Here is a 16,823-nt window from a genome sequence, read left to right as displayed (position 1 = left end):
AGGGCTTCCCTGGTGGCGCAGTTGTTGAGAGTCCGCCTGCCGATGCAGGGGACGTGGGTTCGTGCCCCAGTCTGGGAAGATCCCACATGCCGCGGGGCAGCTAGGCCCATGAGCCATGGCCGCTGGGCCTGTGCGTCTGGAGCCTGTGCTCCGCAATGGGAGAGGCCACAACAGTGAGAGGCCCGCGTACCGCAAAAAAAAAAAAAAAAAAAAAAAAAAGACAAAACTGTAGAGACGGCAAATGGATCATTAGTTGACAGGGGTCTGGAAGAGTATTAAATGCAGGGAGCACAGGAGATATTTTAGAACTATGAAACTATTCTGTACTGTACTGTCATTAAGGATACATGACACTGACCACTTGTTATAGCCCACAGACTTATACAAAAGTTTAATGTATGCAAAAAATAGAAAATAAAATCAACTAGAGGATAGACAGAGATCACCAGATGGAATGTAGACTATGAGAAAAGAATCCAACTATATTACAAATATATGACATAATCTTACTGAAGGGAATTAGTGGGGGAAAAGCTATGCTGACCTAAGCCACTGTGGAAATGAATGAATACAGTTAGACTAAAGACAAAAAGGAGCTGAACATAAGCACTTTACTCTAGTTGGTAAAGTTATTTTTCATGGGAGTGTGGGTTAACAATTCTGAAACTGCTATAAATGCATACCAGGGTTGAACAAACGCGTAAACGAATGACAGTTGGAGGAAACCATATTTCTCAATGTTGGAGTAGGAAGATAGGCAAGGTGGGGAGGCTAGAATGAACAAAGGTGAACTGTGATCCTGGTTTAGAATCAGAGACATCAGTATAAACTCAGATTTAGCTTAATACAGATACTGATATACATACATCTATCTCCTTAGTTTGTCCACTGAGAAGCTCTGGAAGCAATGGTTCCCTAGTAACAATGAGCACACCCAGTATCCAGCTCTTTGTACCTAATACAATTCTCCAATAAAAGGAACCTGAGATTCTTTAAGAAATGGCTCATTTCTGGAGCAGGGACAAGGAATATACAATAGGAGCCTGAAGCATCTATTAGTGCCAGAAAATAATTAAATGATAAGACAAATAAAAAAACAAATATGAGAGTATGTCAAAGGGAAACCAGAGCCAACTGAAATAACTCTCAATGGCAAAGTTACAACAAAATAAGTAACACAGTAGTGGATTATAACCCAAAATATAAAGTAAATATCCATTAATCCATACTGATACAAAACAAAAACACTGAATCAATTAATGAATATGGGAAGTGACACATTTCCAGTGTAAAATTCCAATCTATGTAGATACTGCTCACTCAAGAAAGTGGAATGTAGATCTCTACACCTTAACTGTGGGCTACACTTAATAATTTGCTTTTCAAAGAGTACGGTATAGAAAAAGGAAAAAAAAAAAAGGAACTTTAGTGTGGAGAATCCTTGCAAAGACTACCATAGCCAGGTGGACAAGGTTAGTATCACCAATAACAAGTCACTTTGATAAGATACGTATGATAGTATGCATGAAATGCTGTGTTGAGAACGGCACTCTACCTCTCTGGTTTTCCTCCTAATAACCCATAATCCCAGTCTAACCATATAAAAATATTAACCAAGCTCAGATTGAGGGCCATCTTATAAAATACCTAATGAGTATACTGTCAAGATAATGAAAAAACAAGAAAAGTATGAAAAACCATCCCAGTCAAAAGGAGCCTAAGGAAACATTAAATGTAGTATCTTGGATAGGATCCTGGAATAGACAAGGGACATTAAGGAAAAATGAAAATCTGAATAATGTATGGAGTTTAATATCAATAAATCAATATTTGTCCATTAATTGTAATAAATGTGCTACAGTAGTATAATATATAACAGGAAGGGAAATTATATGGCACGTGTATTGGAAATCTCTATACTATCTTTGCAACTTTCTGTAAATCTATAACTCTTCTAAAATAAAAAGTTTATTTACAAAAGATAGGCCCAATTCCCCTTGCCCATGGCACAGAGCAAAGTGCTGTCCCAGTAAATTACAGTAAAGGAAGTAGCCTTAATTAAGCTCTCTCCCTAGACTTGAGGGCTTAGCTTGGCCTAACTTTTTATCGAAAAACAATGAGTGAGTTTGCTCACTATGGCAGCAGTTTTTCAAGTCCACGCAGCTCTAACAGAAATCTATTAAAGATAAAAAGAAGCTTAAACAGCCTATATTACTACTTCTTTCTTTTGTTTATACACAGTAAAGAGTATTCAGAATGGACCTCATCTCAAGCTTGCACTAATCCTTAAATAATTACAATTCATCTACTCAATGCTGGAAACACCTCCTGGAATGTGACTTTGTTCTGCTGGCTTGTCTAATCCGATTCAATTACTTTGGTTCCCTCTCCCAGAGGCTTCACACTCAGATACTGAGCTCTGTGTGGAAAGAAGAACTGGGGAGGGGTGATTCAGTTTCAACAGAAATGAGCTGAACATTAAAAACAATTTTTTTTAGTCCTTTCCCAAATATCAGTGCATCAATAAACATGAGAACAGCTTGTAATTCACAAAGCTTCCCGCACCTCTGTTGTGATAAGGGTAGATTGATCTGGCTGAAGAAATGTTGGGGATGGGAACACTTCACTGGCTTGGACCAATTTGAATGGATGGAAATCACAAAAGTCCCTGAAGCTGGAGGATATAAAGCTCTGAAGGTGGCAGAAGCTTGTCATCTGCATGCAGAAAGCGACAGAGATATTACAGATTTCCCGTACAAAGGGAACTCCTTCAGTCACCTGTAAAGAGTTCCCTTGTCAATTAGGACATTCAGAGAAAGGCTGCAACAACTAAGGGATACCTCCTTCCTCTCCTTGCCAAGAACAGCCACCTGCCCAGAATTTAAACTTTGATTTAAAAAGAGAATAAAATATCAGAGTTCAGTGACTGCTCAACAGACATTCCATAAAAGAAACTGCAATCCAAAAGAGCAGAGAGGCAAAGCACATGCTATATCACGTGTAGGGATGGGTTTGAGATCGTGTGATCTTCTCAAGATCAAAACGACCAAGGTCTTAATTAATCACCAACTTTTTGCCAGCAGTAAATGATGTAATGCAATAAAAGAGCAATGTCATTCTCTCCCCTGTCCAATTCCTGACCCTTTGTTATATTACTTTCAGTGAATCATGTCTGTTATCTTGAAATCATCTTCAACACTTTCCTAAACTGCCTACAATTTTACAATTGAAGAATGAATAATGAAACATGGGGATGCATGAGAGATGAATTTAGAGACAATAATCTTTAAATGGACATTTATATCATTTTCCAGGTTACTGCCTGTAGTGAAAGTGAAGAAGAAATTTTACTCCTCAGAATTTAAAATGCATTTTGCTGTTGGTGCTGTTATCTTCTGGGTAATTGGCAAACTTTCATGGATGCTTTTAGAAGCAGCTAAACATTCCAAAATAAATGTTGCTATACGAAAAATACCATGAGCATTTTCAATTCCGGAAGCTTAATTCCCTACCCTGACACTGAGGGATGACGGGTGACAGATTATCAGGATCAGAGGAGACAGCAGAGCACAGAGACTAACTTCTCTTAGTCTCAACTACCTGTAAAATGGAGACAACAGTAGTATTTAGCATAATGTTGTGGGGATTAAAGAGATAACGTATGTTGAGGACTCACCTGCAGAGCCTATCACATTGAAAGTACCCAATCTTTGTGGTGATATCCTGGAAGAAAACTATGCTCATACTATGGTGAATGTCTCAGATAAGTAAGACACTAAGCATCACACAAACTCTAAATAAACTTAAAATCTAGCAGGTAACATGGACAAAAAGAGAATGTAATTTATTATTTCATTTATTCAGAACATGTTTAATGAAGTCCCCTTATATGCCCGGCACTGTTTTTGAGGCCGAGGGTAAGGCTACAATGAATAAAGATAGACAAGATCATTGTGCCCAGGGAGTTTACATTCTGTATATGTAATATGCATGTTTAATATGCTATGGTGTTAAACCAAATGGCCTAAAACTTCAAAATATTTTTGTAAACAGACTATTTATACCATCGCTGTTCTTTTGATTTTCCCAGCAACTATCTGAAATCCTATTTAGAGATACCAAAAACCGATTTTTACTATACCCTTTAAGCAAGTTGCCTTTAGAATCACAAAATAGGGGATGGGGAAAATTTGGCTAAGGGGTTTCAGAGATGGTAAGGTTTTTAACCACTTGCTTTACAAAGATACCTTACATTTTATATTTTTTTATCATTCCAAGTGATTCTCAACAAAACCTCAGTCCTTCTGAAGTGAAGCCACTTACAGGGATGAAAACAGTAGCACGATAGAATACTGCAGAGATGTTTTCACCAAATTCCCAGGTAGAATTCTATTCATAAGGAGATTCCAAATTGCAAAAGCTCTCATAGATCACATTTGAACCCTAACATGGAATCCACTAAAGGACGAAAACATCCTTTCAAAGAGTCCAACTTGTTAAACTGCAAAGGTACTAAGGCATTACAAAACAAATTTTACAAGGAAGAAAAGGTCTGCCCTCTGGTTTGTGAATAACTTCTTTTAGTAGAGATAAAAAGTCCTCTTAATCTGGGGAGCACTGACATTGATGTTCAACCACGAGTTCTTCAATGATGTGGACTGAAATCAAATCCATAGTAAAATACACCAATTTAAATTTCAACTCTCTGACTTTATGTGACATAGTTTAGAATAACATTTTATTTTTTCTTCTATTGAAATAGCTCCTTCATATTGTCAAAAAATAAATAGATACTGTATATTGTTAATTAGTAAATTTGTTATAAAGCTTAAAACTTTTTTTGTTGTGAGTTCAGTTCAAGTAGAGCATTCAACTCCTGGCCAATGTGTGCTAACACTGGAATGTTGTATGTTATGATTTAAGTCATCATAACCATTTCCTCTTCATTTGGAGGTGAGCGTTAAGTGATTTATAACTGTTTCACATTACACTCATGTGTAGATAGAAAGATCTGCTCAGGAAAAAGACTAATAATTAGTTCCATAGATGTTAAAGATAAAGAAATGAAAAACTACCTTGATAAATGTTAATCATTTAAGATGAACACAACTCCTAAATAAAAATTAGAAATAGAGCAACTATATCAAAGTTGATAAAGGATATCTACAATAAAGCTACCGCAAACATCTTACACAGTAATGTTTTATATTTATGATATTATAATTTATAATAATGTACTGAATTTATAATAATGAATTTCCTTCCTTGAAAATTAATAAGACAAAGATATCACTATCTCTATTCATTTTCAACATCAGTCTAAAATAAAGTATGAAAAGTAAAATGGGTATAATGATTGAAACAAAGAAACAAAATTGTCATTATTCACAGGTAATAATTCATGATTACATCTATAGATATCCAGAGAAGATTTCACATAAAGTGTTACTAATACTAATTTTCATTGAGAATTCTGGATATATATTCAATATTTTGAAAAGCCAATGAAATTATTTTTTGCACCAACAAGGAAATATTTTTATAATAATCAACCCCCCAAACAATGTACTTAGAGAATAAATGTAATAAAAATGTGCGATTAGATAAACGGAAATATAGTCCATTTTCTTGTTTGGTATGACTAAAAATCACATAGATGTCTACTTTTTACACATCAATCTAGGAAATTCAAACAATTTCACTGAAACTTTCCTCAGAACTTTTCAGAGTACCCCAAAATTTCCTAAAGATAATATAACATAGAAACACTCAAAATTAACACAGAAAATTTTGAAGAAGAACGAAGTGTGTGATTCACATGACCGGATACAAAAGTTTACTATGTAGGGCTTGCAGTCTAATTCTAATGTCACGAAAAAAAAAAATGTACTCACGTGGACTCTTACAAGTTTCTCATATACTTACAGGCAAAGTATTAAATACCTACATATGTTAGAAATGACCTTTTTAGAAGGAAGGAAGGGAGGGATTATGGATACATAGAATTATTTTTTGTCATTCAAGCCTAATTTGGATGTCACCTCCTCTTTTAGGCATTCCTACACAGTCAGCCTTCTGGATCGGAATTGGTTGAATCTGAGGATGCAGAACCCGGGGTTATGGAGGGACAACTGTACTATTCCATTTTATACTAGGAACTTGAGCATCCTGGATTTTGGTATCCACTGTGGGTCCTGGAACCAATCCCCCTGGGGATACCAAAGGTGGACTCTACTTCTCTCAGTAGATTTCAATACTTCCTACTCTTTGCCACCATTTAACCCAAACCTGTTATTGTAGTTTATATAGTATATTTTAATTATGTTTTCAGTTATCTTTCTCTCTTAACAGAGTTCGTTCAAAGCAAGATCTATGTCATATTAATATTTATATCACCAAAGGAATCTGTATTTATCAAAGCATCTAATGCTGTATATTTTATGGAAACAAACACAACTGTGGACATAGAGGTCACTCTGCGAGGGAATTAAGAATGACCTTCTTCTCTGTATTTCTAAGAATGAGAAAAAACAACAAAAATGTTTATAGACCCAAAAATAGTTTTTTAGATACCTTTGAATATATGTATTATATACGTATATGTACTTATGTGTATATATAATATATATGTGTATATACATATGTATTTACCTAATACATTAAGCAAACATTTATGCACATATATGTGTATCTGTACACATTTATGTGGATACACAGATAATCTCATTTGACCCAATCTAATACAAAAATTACCTTAAAACGGAACTCTACTCTAGATCTGACGAGACTCATTCTTCCCCTCCCTCAGTCGGGGACCCTCCCGGCACACTCCTGCAATTCCCTCATCTTTGCTCTTCAGCTCTTATTCTCCGTCCCTCTGTCTGCCTTTTAAGTTAACACTCTTAAAAACCTTCTTTTAAATGTTTACTAAAGCTAGCATCAGACCATGTTTCTTCCCTGGTGTTAAATCAACACTTCCCACTCCATCTAGTTTTTGACTGCTGAGTTTAACACTAGGAGGAGGTGAGGATTTCTGTGTCTGCCAGTTGGCACTGCTTGGGAGGAAATCTGGCATCAGAACAATTGCACATTTAAAGTTGATGTCACCAGGCCTCTTTTCACTGGGCATTTTCTCTGATCTTTTCATGGACTTTTGTTCCTCTAAAACTTCAGATGACTCTCATAAAGGATAATCAAAAGAGTGCTAGTCTTTCTAGAAATTATATTTTACACAAGATGGAATGTGTTTTCTGGGCATGATAGAATAGAAAATCAGGAATGAATATCATAAGAAAAAGGATTATGCTTCTATATGGTTTAAAAAACCAAACTGTATCTAGACAAGAATAAGCTTTTTAAAAAATAAATCAAAATACTTGGTAAACTGACAATTGAAGATCAAGAAAACGAGCTAATGCACTTTGAAAAAGTGATTATTCTGAGATTTGTCCTCTGGCTAGCAGATAGTAAGTTAACATTTCCACTGTAAGAATCAGAAACTGGATAATCTGTAATCACAATTTTAAGTAGATCATATTGCTAAGTGAAAACAAATACTTGATGGATTAAAGATTTGAGAGAACAAATAGCCCCTGCTAGGAAAAAGCTGATAATTATTGTGGGCCTTTGCTAATTCCAGTTTTAAGCTAAAGATTAGACTTGGGCTGAGCAGAACAACTAAACTAAGGGAAAGAAGAACTAGCTAATTACTGATTGTCTGACAGCCTGGCATAACAGACTGAAATCTAGAAAAGCCCCTAAGCATGGTCAGTTTTCCCAAATTGAAACTGTCTGAGTTGTGAGGCAATGTGGGAAATTAGGGGGCTTATCCAGAAACTAGTAAAAGGAAGAGAGTAATCTCCACCTTTATCATGGTACTTAGGAGACAAAGTCCTACTAGAAAGATGCTGTCTGCCTCAGGCTAGATCTCTCTCTCCACAAATGTCACAATATAAGCTTCACTGGGCAGGAGTCTAAGGATCTTGATTCAAAACCTCTGAAGAGGAGAACTGTATTACTCTCCATCTTTCAGAGCTGAAGAAACAAAGAACTGTGAGCCTCTCAATCAAGAGTCTGTGAGAGACATGTTTGAGGAATGAGAGACACACTACAAATTAATTAAGTCTTATTAAAATTGTTCCTCAGACCCAACCCCTACCTGACTGTCTGGAGTGATTAGACATTCACATCACCTACCTAACAGAGGAAAGCAAAAACTCTGAAGGGGAAAAATCATCTGCAAATTCTATGATCTCCTACACAATTTACAGATTGCAGTAAAAATTACAAGGCATTCAAAGAGGGGCAAAAGGGCTTCCCTGGTGGTGCAGTGGTTGAGAGTCCGCCTGCCGGTGCAGGGGACGCAGGTTCGTGCCCCGGTCCAGGAAGATCCCACATGCCGTGGAGCGGCTGGGCCTGTGAGCCATGGCTGCTGAGCCTGCGCGTCCAGAGCCTGTGCTCCACAGCAGGAGAGGCCACAACAGTGAGAGGCCCTCGTACCGCAAAAAAAAAAAAAAAAAAAAAAGAGGGGCAAAAATGTGACCAACATTTTGTGGGGTTTTTTGTTGTTTTTTAATGCAAAAAAATAGTAAGACTCACAGATATTCCAGGTCTTGGAATTTTCATTTAAGGACTTTAAAATATCTATTATAAATTTGTTTAAGAGCACAAGTAAAAGGAGAACAGAATGGATAAAAATAGTGAGAATTTCAACAGCAAATTGGATTCTTTAAAATAGAATGAAAATGGAACTCTAGAATTGAAAAGAGAATTAGTTTTACATCAGAAAGTATGACTAGTGACCTCAAAGGAAAAAAATATATATCCAAGCAGAAGCATAGAGAGAAAAAATAAAAGATTGTAAATAAAAGAATAGATTGTAAAGAAAATGTAGACATAATTATCTATCATACATGTAACTGGAACCACAAAAAGAGATGAGAAAGAGAATGTGATTGAAGCATAACTTGAAAAGATAATGGCTAAGGAATTATTTGATAAACTGATAAATAGAGATTCAAGAAGTGTAGCAAACCTCAAGCAGGAAAAATAAATAGAAAACTGTATTTATGCACATCTTAGTCAAACTGCTGAAAACCAAAGGCAAAGTGAAATATTAGCAGCTAGAGAAAAGAAGACGTATTTTGTTCAAAGGAGCAATAATAAGACTCATGGTTGCTTTTCAACTGTGACTGTAGTTATCAGAAACAATAGTGGAATTTATAAAGTGAAGAAATAAAGAAAAAAAATGAATGCAAACCTAGAATTCTCTCTTATGTTAAATCATTCTTCAAAAGTGAAATCAATAGAAAAACATATTATGGTTAAAATAATCTGAGAGAATTTGTCACCAACAAACCTACACAACACAAGAAAATAAGAAAGTTCTCCAGACTGAAACAAAATGATGCCACATAAGAGCATGAAACTTCAAGATAAAAACAAGGAGTACTGGGAAAGGTAAAACTGTAGAAACACTTATAAATAATTACTATTATATATATGGAGTCTAAAAAAAATGGTTCTGAAGAACCTAGGGGCAGGACAGGAATAAAGATGCAAACATACAGAATGGACTTGAGGACACGGGGAGTGGGAAGGGTAAGCTGGGACCAAGTGAGAGAGTGGCATGGACATATATGCACTACCAAACGTAAAATAGATAGCTAATGGGAAGCAGCCACATAGCATAGGGAGATCAGCTTGGTGCTTTGTGTCCACCTAGAGGGGTGGGAGGGAGGCACAAGAGGGTGGAGATATGGGGATATATGTGTATTTAGAGCTGATTCACTTTGTTATACAGCAGAAACTAGCACACCATTGTGAAGCAATTATATTCCAATAAAGATGTTAACAAAATAAAATAAAATAAAACAATAATAATAGCAGTTCTCTGTGGGGCTATAGTATGTGCAGCAGTAACATAATCTGATGGCAGAAATGAAAGAAGGTGAATAAACGCAGATAAACTGTTGTAACATTCTTACATTGTGTGGAAATAAGATATCAAAAACTTACAAAAGATTTTAATAGGTAAAAATGCATCTGGTAATTTCTAGGGTAATCAATAACAAAATAATAGAAAATATGTAACAGCATGCTAATGGAACATATAAAATAGAATGATAAAAGACATTTGATCAATATAAAAAGGAGGCAAGCAAAGGAGATATAAAGGAACACAGAACAAACAGAATATATAGAAAAAGTCAATTATATAAATAATTACATTAAATATAAATGCACTTAAATTGAGACAGATACTGTTAGATTGGATTTAAAAACAATAAATAATTATATCTTGCTTTTAAGAAACATACCTGAAGTATAATGACAGAGGTTGAAAACATTAAGTTGAAAGAGAGTAGTATATCTTTGCAAATATTAACCAAAAGAAAGTATAGCAATATTAACATAGACAAAGTAGACTTTAAGTCAAATAGTAAATTTAGAATCATAAGGAGGGATATTTCAAAATGTTAAAATGACAACTGGAAAGGAAGACATAATAATCTTATATATTTGTGCACCTGATAACATAGCTTTGAAAGGACTAAAAGAAAATCAACATAACTGAGACAGACAAATCCATAATTCTACAGGAAAATGTTAATCTCTCTAAATAATATAAAAATCAGACAAAAATCAGTAAGATTAAAAGAAATTGAACATCACATTTAAATAATGTGACCTAACTGACATATGTAGAACAGTATACTCAAAAAACATAAAATACATATAAGTTACATGTGTATTTGGGATATTTACCAAAAGAGAGTATATGCTTGGCCATAAAATGAGGCTCAATATATTTCAAATCACTAAAATCATAAACATATGGGCTCTGACCAGGAATGCAAGTTTGGTTTTACATTTATAAATCAATCCATTTAATTCCCAACATTATGGGAACAGAAAAAATGGCATATGATTATCTCAATATAAAGAGGAAAACATTTGTTAAAATTCAAAATTAAGTCATGAAAAAAAACCTTCACATACAATAGCAGAAAAGAATATCTTTAATTTGATCAAGAGTATCTAAAATCCTACAGCAAACATTATTCTTAATGATGTTATATTAAACATTTACCCCATGAGAAGGCGAAATAGGATGTGCACTATCTCCATTTCTATTTACCATTGTCCTGGATGTCTAAACAAGAGTAAAGTAAGAAAAAGGAACTAAATGCATAAATATTTGAAGTATTTGAAAGGAACAAACAAAACTCCCATCTTTTACAGATTATATACTTTGTATGTTGAAACCCCATAAGATTTAATATCTAAATTATTAGATTTAATAAGTAAGGTTGTTGAATATAGGTTCTATGTACAAAAATAAATGAATTTCTAATATCAGAAATAGACATTTAGAAAATGTCTTCAAGAAAAGATATTTAGGTGAATTGTACCAATGTCAATATCCTGGCTGTAACCTTGTACTGTAGTTTTACAAGATGGTACCATTGGGGGAACCTGGGCAAAGGGTACATGCAATCTATTATTTCTCACAATCATATGTAAATCTATAATTTATTAAAGTAAAAAAATAATAAAAAATAAATAAAAATATAATTAGAGTATCAAAAATTAATGTTTATGAATAAATCTAACAACAAGTATGTTAAGCTTTTATAAAGATAACCATTACACTAATGAGAGACACTAAATAAGAATATAGTGTAGGAAACTCAATATTTAAAAGATGTATTTTTCATTTCAAGTTGATCTGTAAGCTCAATCCAAAGGACCAAGTACAAGTCAGATGCTTTTCAAAAAGAAGACCAGTGTTGGAAGAAATAGGTTTCCAAAGAACAAGCTTTATTATAATGCTACAGTCATAAAAAGGCATTGTAGTAACAGCACAGGACAGGCAAATTGTCCACTGGAATACAATAAACAGCTTAGAAACAATCCACACAAATATGGGTTACTGATTTCTGAAAAGGAGGCATAGCATATCACTTGGGGAGACACTGATTTCAATTAATTGGCTCATCAACTGAATATTCATATGACAAAATATGTGACACCGCTTTGCACAAAAATCTGTTGTAGCTCTAAACTTCAAAGTTGAGATAAATAAGCTCCCAGAAGATATTTTAGAGAAAACCCTTTTGTAATACATTAAGAGTATTACAGGCTGAACACAGCATAGGACAATGTATGTGTAACATATAACTGACAAAAGTCATTTACCTAAAATGTATACATCTGAAACTTTATTAAAAAAAGAAAAAGGCAACTCAATAGAAAAGTCTACAAAAGCACTGAACAGACAATTTACCAAAGAGTACATACAAGTGTCCATTAAACAAATAAGAAGGTGTGTGTGTTTTCTTAATATCATTACTAATTAAGGAATGCAAATGAAAACCAAAAAAAAAAAAAGGTACATTTAAACTAGAAAACCTAAAATTAATCAAATGACCAAGAACAAGAGTTGGTGAGGGTATGAAATAAGTGGGATTCACATACAACCATTGGTAGAAGTATTAAAGTGGAATAATTGCCATGAAAAGTATTTTAGTATAACCTATGAAAGGTGGAGATATGTAAACCTAGTATATCCAGTCCCTAAAAATGTGTATACCTGTGTATCGAGAGATATGTACAAATATGCTTGTAAGAGCAATATTGACTAACAATAGAGCAAAATTGGAAACAACCCTAATGTCCATCAGTAGTAAATTACAAAAATAACCTGTGATACATTTATAAAAGAAAATATTATACAGCAATGGACACAAACTATACAACTATATGTTATAATATGAATCTAGTAACGTAATTCTGAATAGCTGATGTCAGTCACAAAAGAATATATATTGGTTTTTTTTCTATAAGTGTAAAGAAAAAGCTGAGGGTACTAAATTGCAGTGTTTGGAGATACATGCTTAAGTGGCTATACTATAATAAAAAAACTAGAAAAGATTACCATAAAAGTTAGGAGAGTGACTGCTTTGTGGGTAAAGGAGAGGTATATTACGAGGAAAAAAGGGAGGCTTCAGGAGTCTACAAACATCTTATTTCTTAACGTCTGAGATGATCACAAAAGTGTTCTTGTGGGCTTCCCTGGTGGCGCAGTGGTTGAGAGTCCGCCTGCTGATGCAGGGGACACGGGTTCGTGACCTGGTCTGGGAAGATCCCACATGCTGTGGAGAAGCTAGGCCCATGAGCCATGGCCGCTTGGCCTGCGCGTCCAGAGCCTGTGCTCCGCAATGGGAGAGGCCACAACAGTGAGAGGCCCGCGTATGGCAAAAAAAAAAAAAAAGTGTTCTTGTAACATTTCACTGAAATTTACATTTATGTTTTGCACCTTTTTCTCTACTGGTGTTATACTTGATGCTGAAAAGACCAAATAATAATAAGACAGTTCGGTACAATTCAATGTCATATCATCTATATTTGATTCACTCAAAAAAGGCATATTTTTTTCAACCAGAGCAACACCCAGCTCTACCCAGTACCAGTCCCTCCCATCAGGAAACCTGCACAAGCCTCTTAGATAGCCTCATCCACCAGAAGGCAGAGACCAGAAGCAAGAAGAACTACAATCCTGCAGCCTGTGGAACAAAAACCACATTCATAGATAGAAAGGATGAAAAGGCAGAGGGCTATGTGCCAGATGAAGGAACAAGATAAAACCCCAGAAAAACAACTAAATGAAGTGGAGATAGGCAATCTTCCAGAAAAAGAATTCAGAATAATGATAGTGAAGATGACCCAGAACCTCGGAAAAAGAATGGAGGCAAAGATCGAAAAGATGCAAGAAATGTTTAACAAAGACCTAGAAGAATTAAAGAACAAACAAACAGAGATGAACAATACAATAACTGAAATGAAAAATATACTAGAAGGAATCAATAGCAGAATAACTGAGGCAGAAGAATGGATAAGTGACCTGGAAGACAGAATGGTGGAATTCACTGTTGCAGAACAGAATAAAGAAAAAAGAATGAAACGAAATGAAGACAGCCTAAGAGACCTCTGGGACAACATTAAATGCAACAACATTCGCATTATAGGGGTCCCAGAAGGAGAACAGAGAGAGAAAGGACCTGAGAAAATATTTGAAGAGATTATAGTTGAAAACTTCCCTAACATGGGAAAGGAATTAAGCCACCCAAGTCCAGGAAGGGCAGCAAGTCCAATACAGGATAAACCCAAGGAGAAACACGCTGAGACACACAGTAATCAAACTGGCAAAAAATAAAGACAAAGAAAAATTATTGAAAGCAGCAAGGGAAAAAGGACAAATAACATACAAGGGAACTCCCATAAGGTTAACAGCTGATTTCTCAGCAGAAACTCTACAAGCCAGAAGGCAGTGGCATGATATACTTAAAGTGATGAAAGGGCAGAACCTACAACCAAGATTACTCTACCCAGCAAGGATCTCATTCAGATTCGATGGAGAAATCAAAAGCTCTACAGACAAGCAAAAGCTAAGAGAATTCAGCACCACCAAACCAGCTCTACAACAAATGCTAAAGAAACTTCTCTAAGTGGGAAACACAAGAGAAGAAAAGGACCTACAAGAACAAACCCCAAACAATTAAGAAAATGGTCCTAGGAACGTACATATCAATAATTACCTTAAGTGTGAAAGGATTAAATGCTCCAACCAAAAGACACAGGCTTGCTGAATGGATACAAAAACAAGACCCATATATATGCTGTCTACAAGAGACCCACTTCAGACCTGGGGACACATACAGACTGAAAGTGAGGGGATGGAAAAAGATATTCCATGCAAATGGAAATCAAAAGAAAGCTGGAGTAGCAATACTCATATCAGATAAAATAGACTTTAAAATAAAGAATATTACAAGAGACAAGGAAGAACACTACATAATGATCAAGGGATCAATCCAAGAAGAAGATATAACAATTATAAATATATATGCACCCAACACAGGAACACCTCAATACATAAGGCAAATGCTAACAGCTGTAAAAGAGGAAATCGACAGTAACACAATAATAATGGGGGATTTTAACACCTCGCTTACACCAATGGACAGATCATCAAAAAAGAAAATAAATAAGGAAACACAAGCTTTAAATGACACAATAGACCAGATAGATTTAATTGATATTTATAGGACATTCCATCCAAAAATAGCAGATTACACTGTCTTCTCAAGTGTGCAGGGAACATTCTCCAGGATACATCACATCTTGGGTCACAAATCAAACCTCAGTAAATTTAAGAAAATTGAAATCATATCAAGCATCTTTTCTGATCACAATGCTATGAGATTAGAAATGAATTACAGGGAAAAAAACATAAAAAACACAAACACATGGAGGCTAAACACTACATTACTAAATAACCAAGAGATCACTGAAGAAATCAAAGAGGAAATCAAAAAATACCTAGAGAGAAATTACAATGAAAACACGACAATCCAAAATCTATGCGATGCATCAAAAGCAGTTCTAAGAGGGAACTTTATAGCTATACAAGCCTACCTCAAGAAATAAGAAAAATCTCAAATAAATAATCTAACCTTACACCTAAAGGAACAAGAGAAAGAAGAAAACAAAACCCAAAGTTAGCAGAAGGAAAGAAATCATAAAGATCAGAGCAGAAATAAATGAAATAGAAACAAAGAAAACAATAGCAAAGATCAATAAAACTAAAAGCTGGTTCTTGGAGAAGATACACAAAATTGATACACCATTAGCCAAACTCATTAAGAAAAAGAGGAAGAGGACTCAAATCAATAAAATTAGAAATGAAAAAGGAAAAGTTACCAGAGACACCACAGAAATACAAAGCATCCTAAGAGACTACTATAAGCAACACTATGCCAATAAAACAGACAACCTGGAAGGAATGGAAAAATTCTTAGAAAGGTATAACCTTCCAAGACTGAACCAGGAAGAAACAGATAATATGAACAGACCAATCACAAGTAATGAAATTGAAACTGTGATTAAAAATCTTCCAACAAACAAAAGTCGAGGACCTGATGGCTTCACAGGTGAATTCTATCAAACATTTAGAGAAGAGCTAACACCCATCCTTCTCAAACTCTTCCAAAAATTGCAGAGGAAGGAACACTCCCAAACTCATCCTATGAAGCCACCATCACCCTGATACCAAAACCAGATAAAGATACTACAAAAAAAAAAATTACAGACCAATATCACTGATGAATATAGATGAAAAATCCTCAACAAAATAATAGCAAACACTGGCTGCTCACGGTCCTGCCCGTGCTCTCCGCGCCTCGTCGCCATGCCTCACAAAATTGAGGAAATCAAGGACTTTCTGCTCACAGCCAGACGAAAGGATGCCAAATCGGTCAAGATCAAGAAAAATAAGGATAATGTGAAGTTTAAAGTTCGATGTAGCAGGTACCTTTACACCTTGGTCATCACAGACAAAGAGAAGGCAGAGAAGCTGAAGCAGTCCCTGCCCCCAGGTTTGGCAGTGAAGGAGCTGAAATGAATCATGCACACTGATTTGAACTGTATTAAAATTTTTAAAATTCTCAAAAAAAAAATAGCAAACAGAATCCAACAACACATTAAAGGATCATACACCATGATTAAGTGGGATTTATCCCAGGGATGCAAGGATTCTTCAATATACACAAATCAATCAATGTGATACACCAAATTAACAAATTGAAGAATAAAAACCTTATGATCATCTCAGTAGATGGAAAAAAAGCTTTTGACAAAATTCAACACCCATTTATCATAAAAATTCTCCAGAAAGTGGGCATAGAGGGAACCTACCTCAATATAATAAAGGCCATATATGACAAACCCACAGCAAACATCATTCTCAATGGTGAAAAAGT

General features: G+C 35.1%; 1 protein-coding gene across 1 annotated transcript; it reads left to right on the top strand.

The window, feature by feature from the left end:
- Window positions 1–16,213: 16,213 nt before the first annotated feature.
- Window positions 16,214–16,521, top strand: LOC309805690 (large ribosomal subunit protein eL38-like). Its single transcript, XM_082623816.1, has one exon. The coding sequence runs from the start codon at window positions 16,253–16,255 to the stop codon at window positions 16,463–16,465; it is 213 nt and encodes a 70-aa protein (XP_082479942.1). The 5' UTR covers window positions 16,214–16,252; the 3' UTR covers window positions 16,466–16,521.
- Window positions 16,522–16,823: the final 302 nt, after the last annotated feature.

This window comes from Mesoplodon mirus (genome assembly GCF_964341445.2).
Source record: "Mesoplodon mirus genome assembly, chromosome: 5".
NCBI classification, from domain to species: domain Eukaryota; kingdom Metazoa; phylum Chordata; class Mammalia; order Artiodactyla; family Ziphiidae; genus Mesoplodon; species Mesoplodon mirus.
Note: the sequence above shows the minus strand (reverse complement) of the source record. Positions and strands in the feature narration are given on the sequence as shown.

Coding starts and splice junctions, on each gene's coding strand:
- LOC309805690 (XM_082623816.1), top strand. CDS start 16,253: ATGCCTCACAAAATTGAGGAAATCAAGGACTTTCTGCTCACAGCCAGA.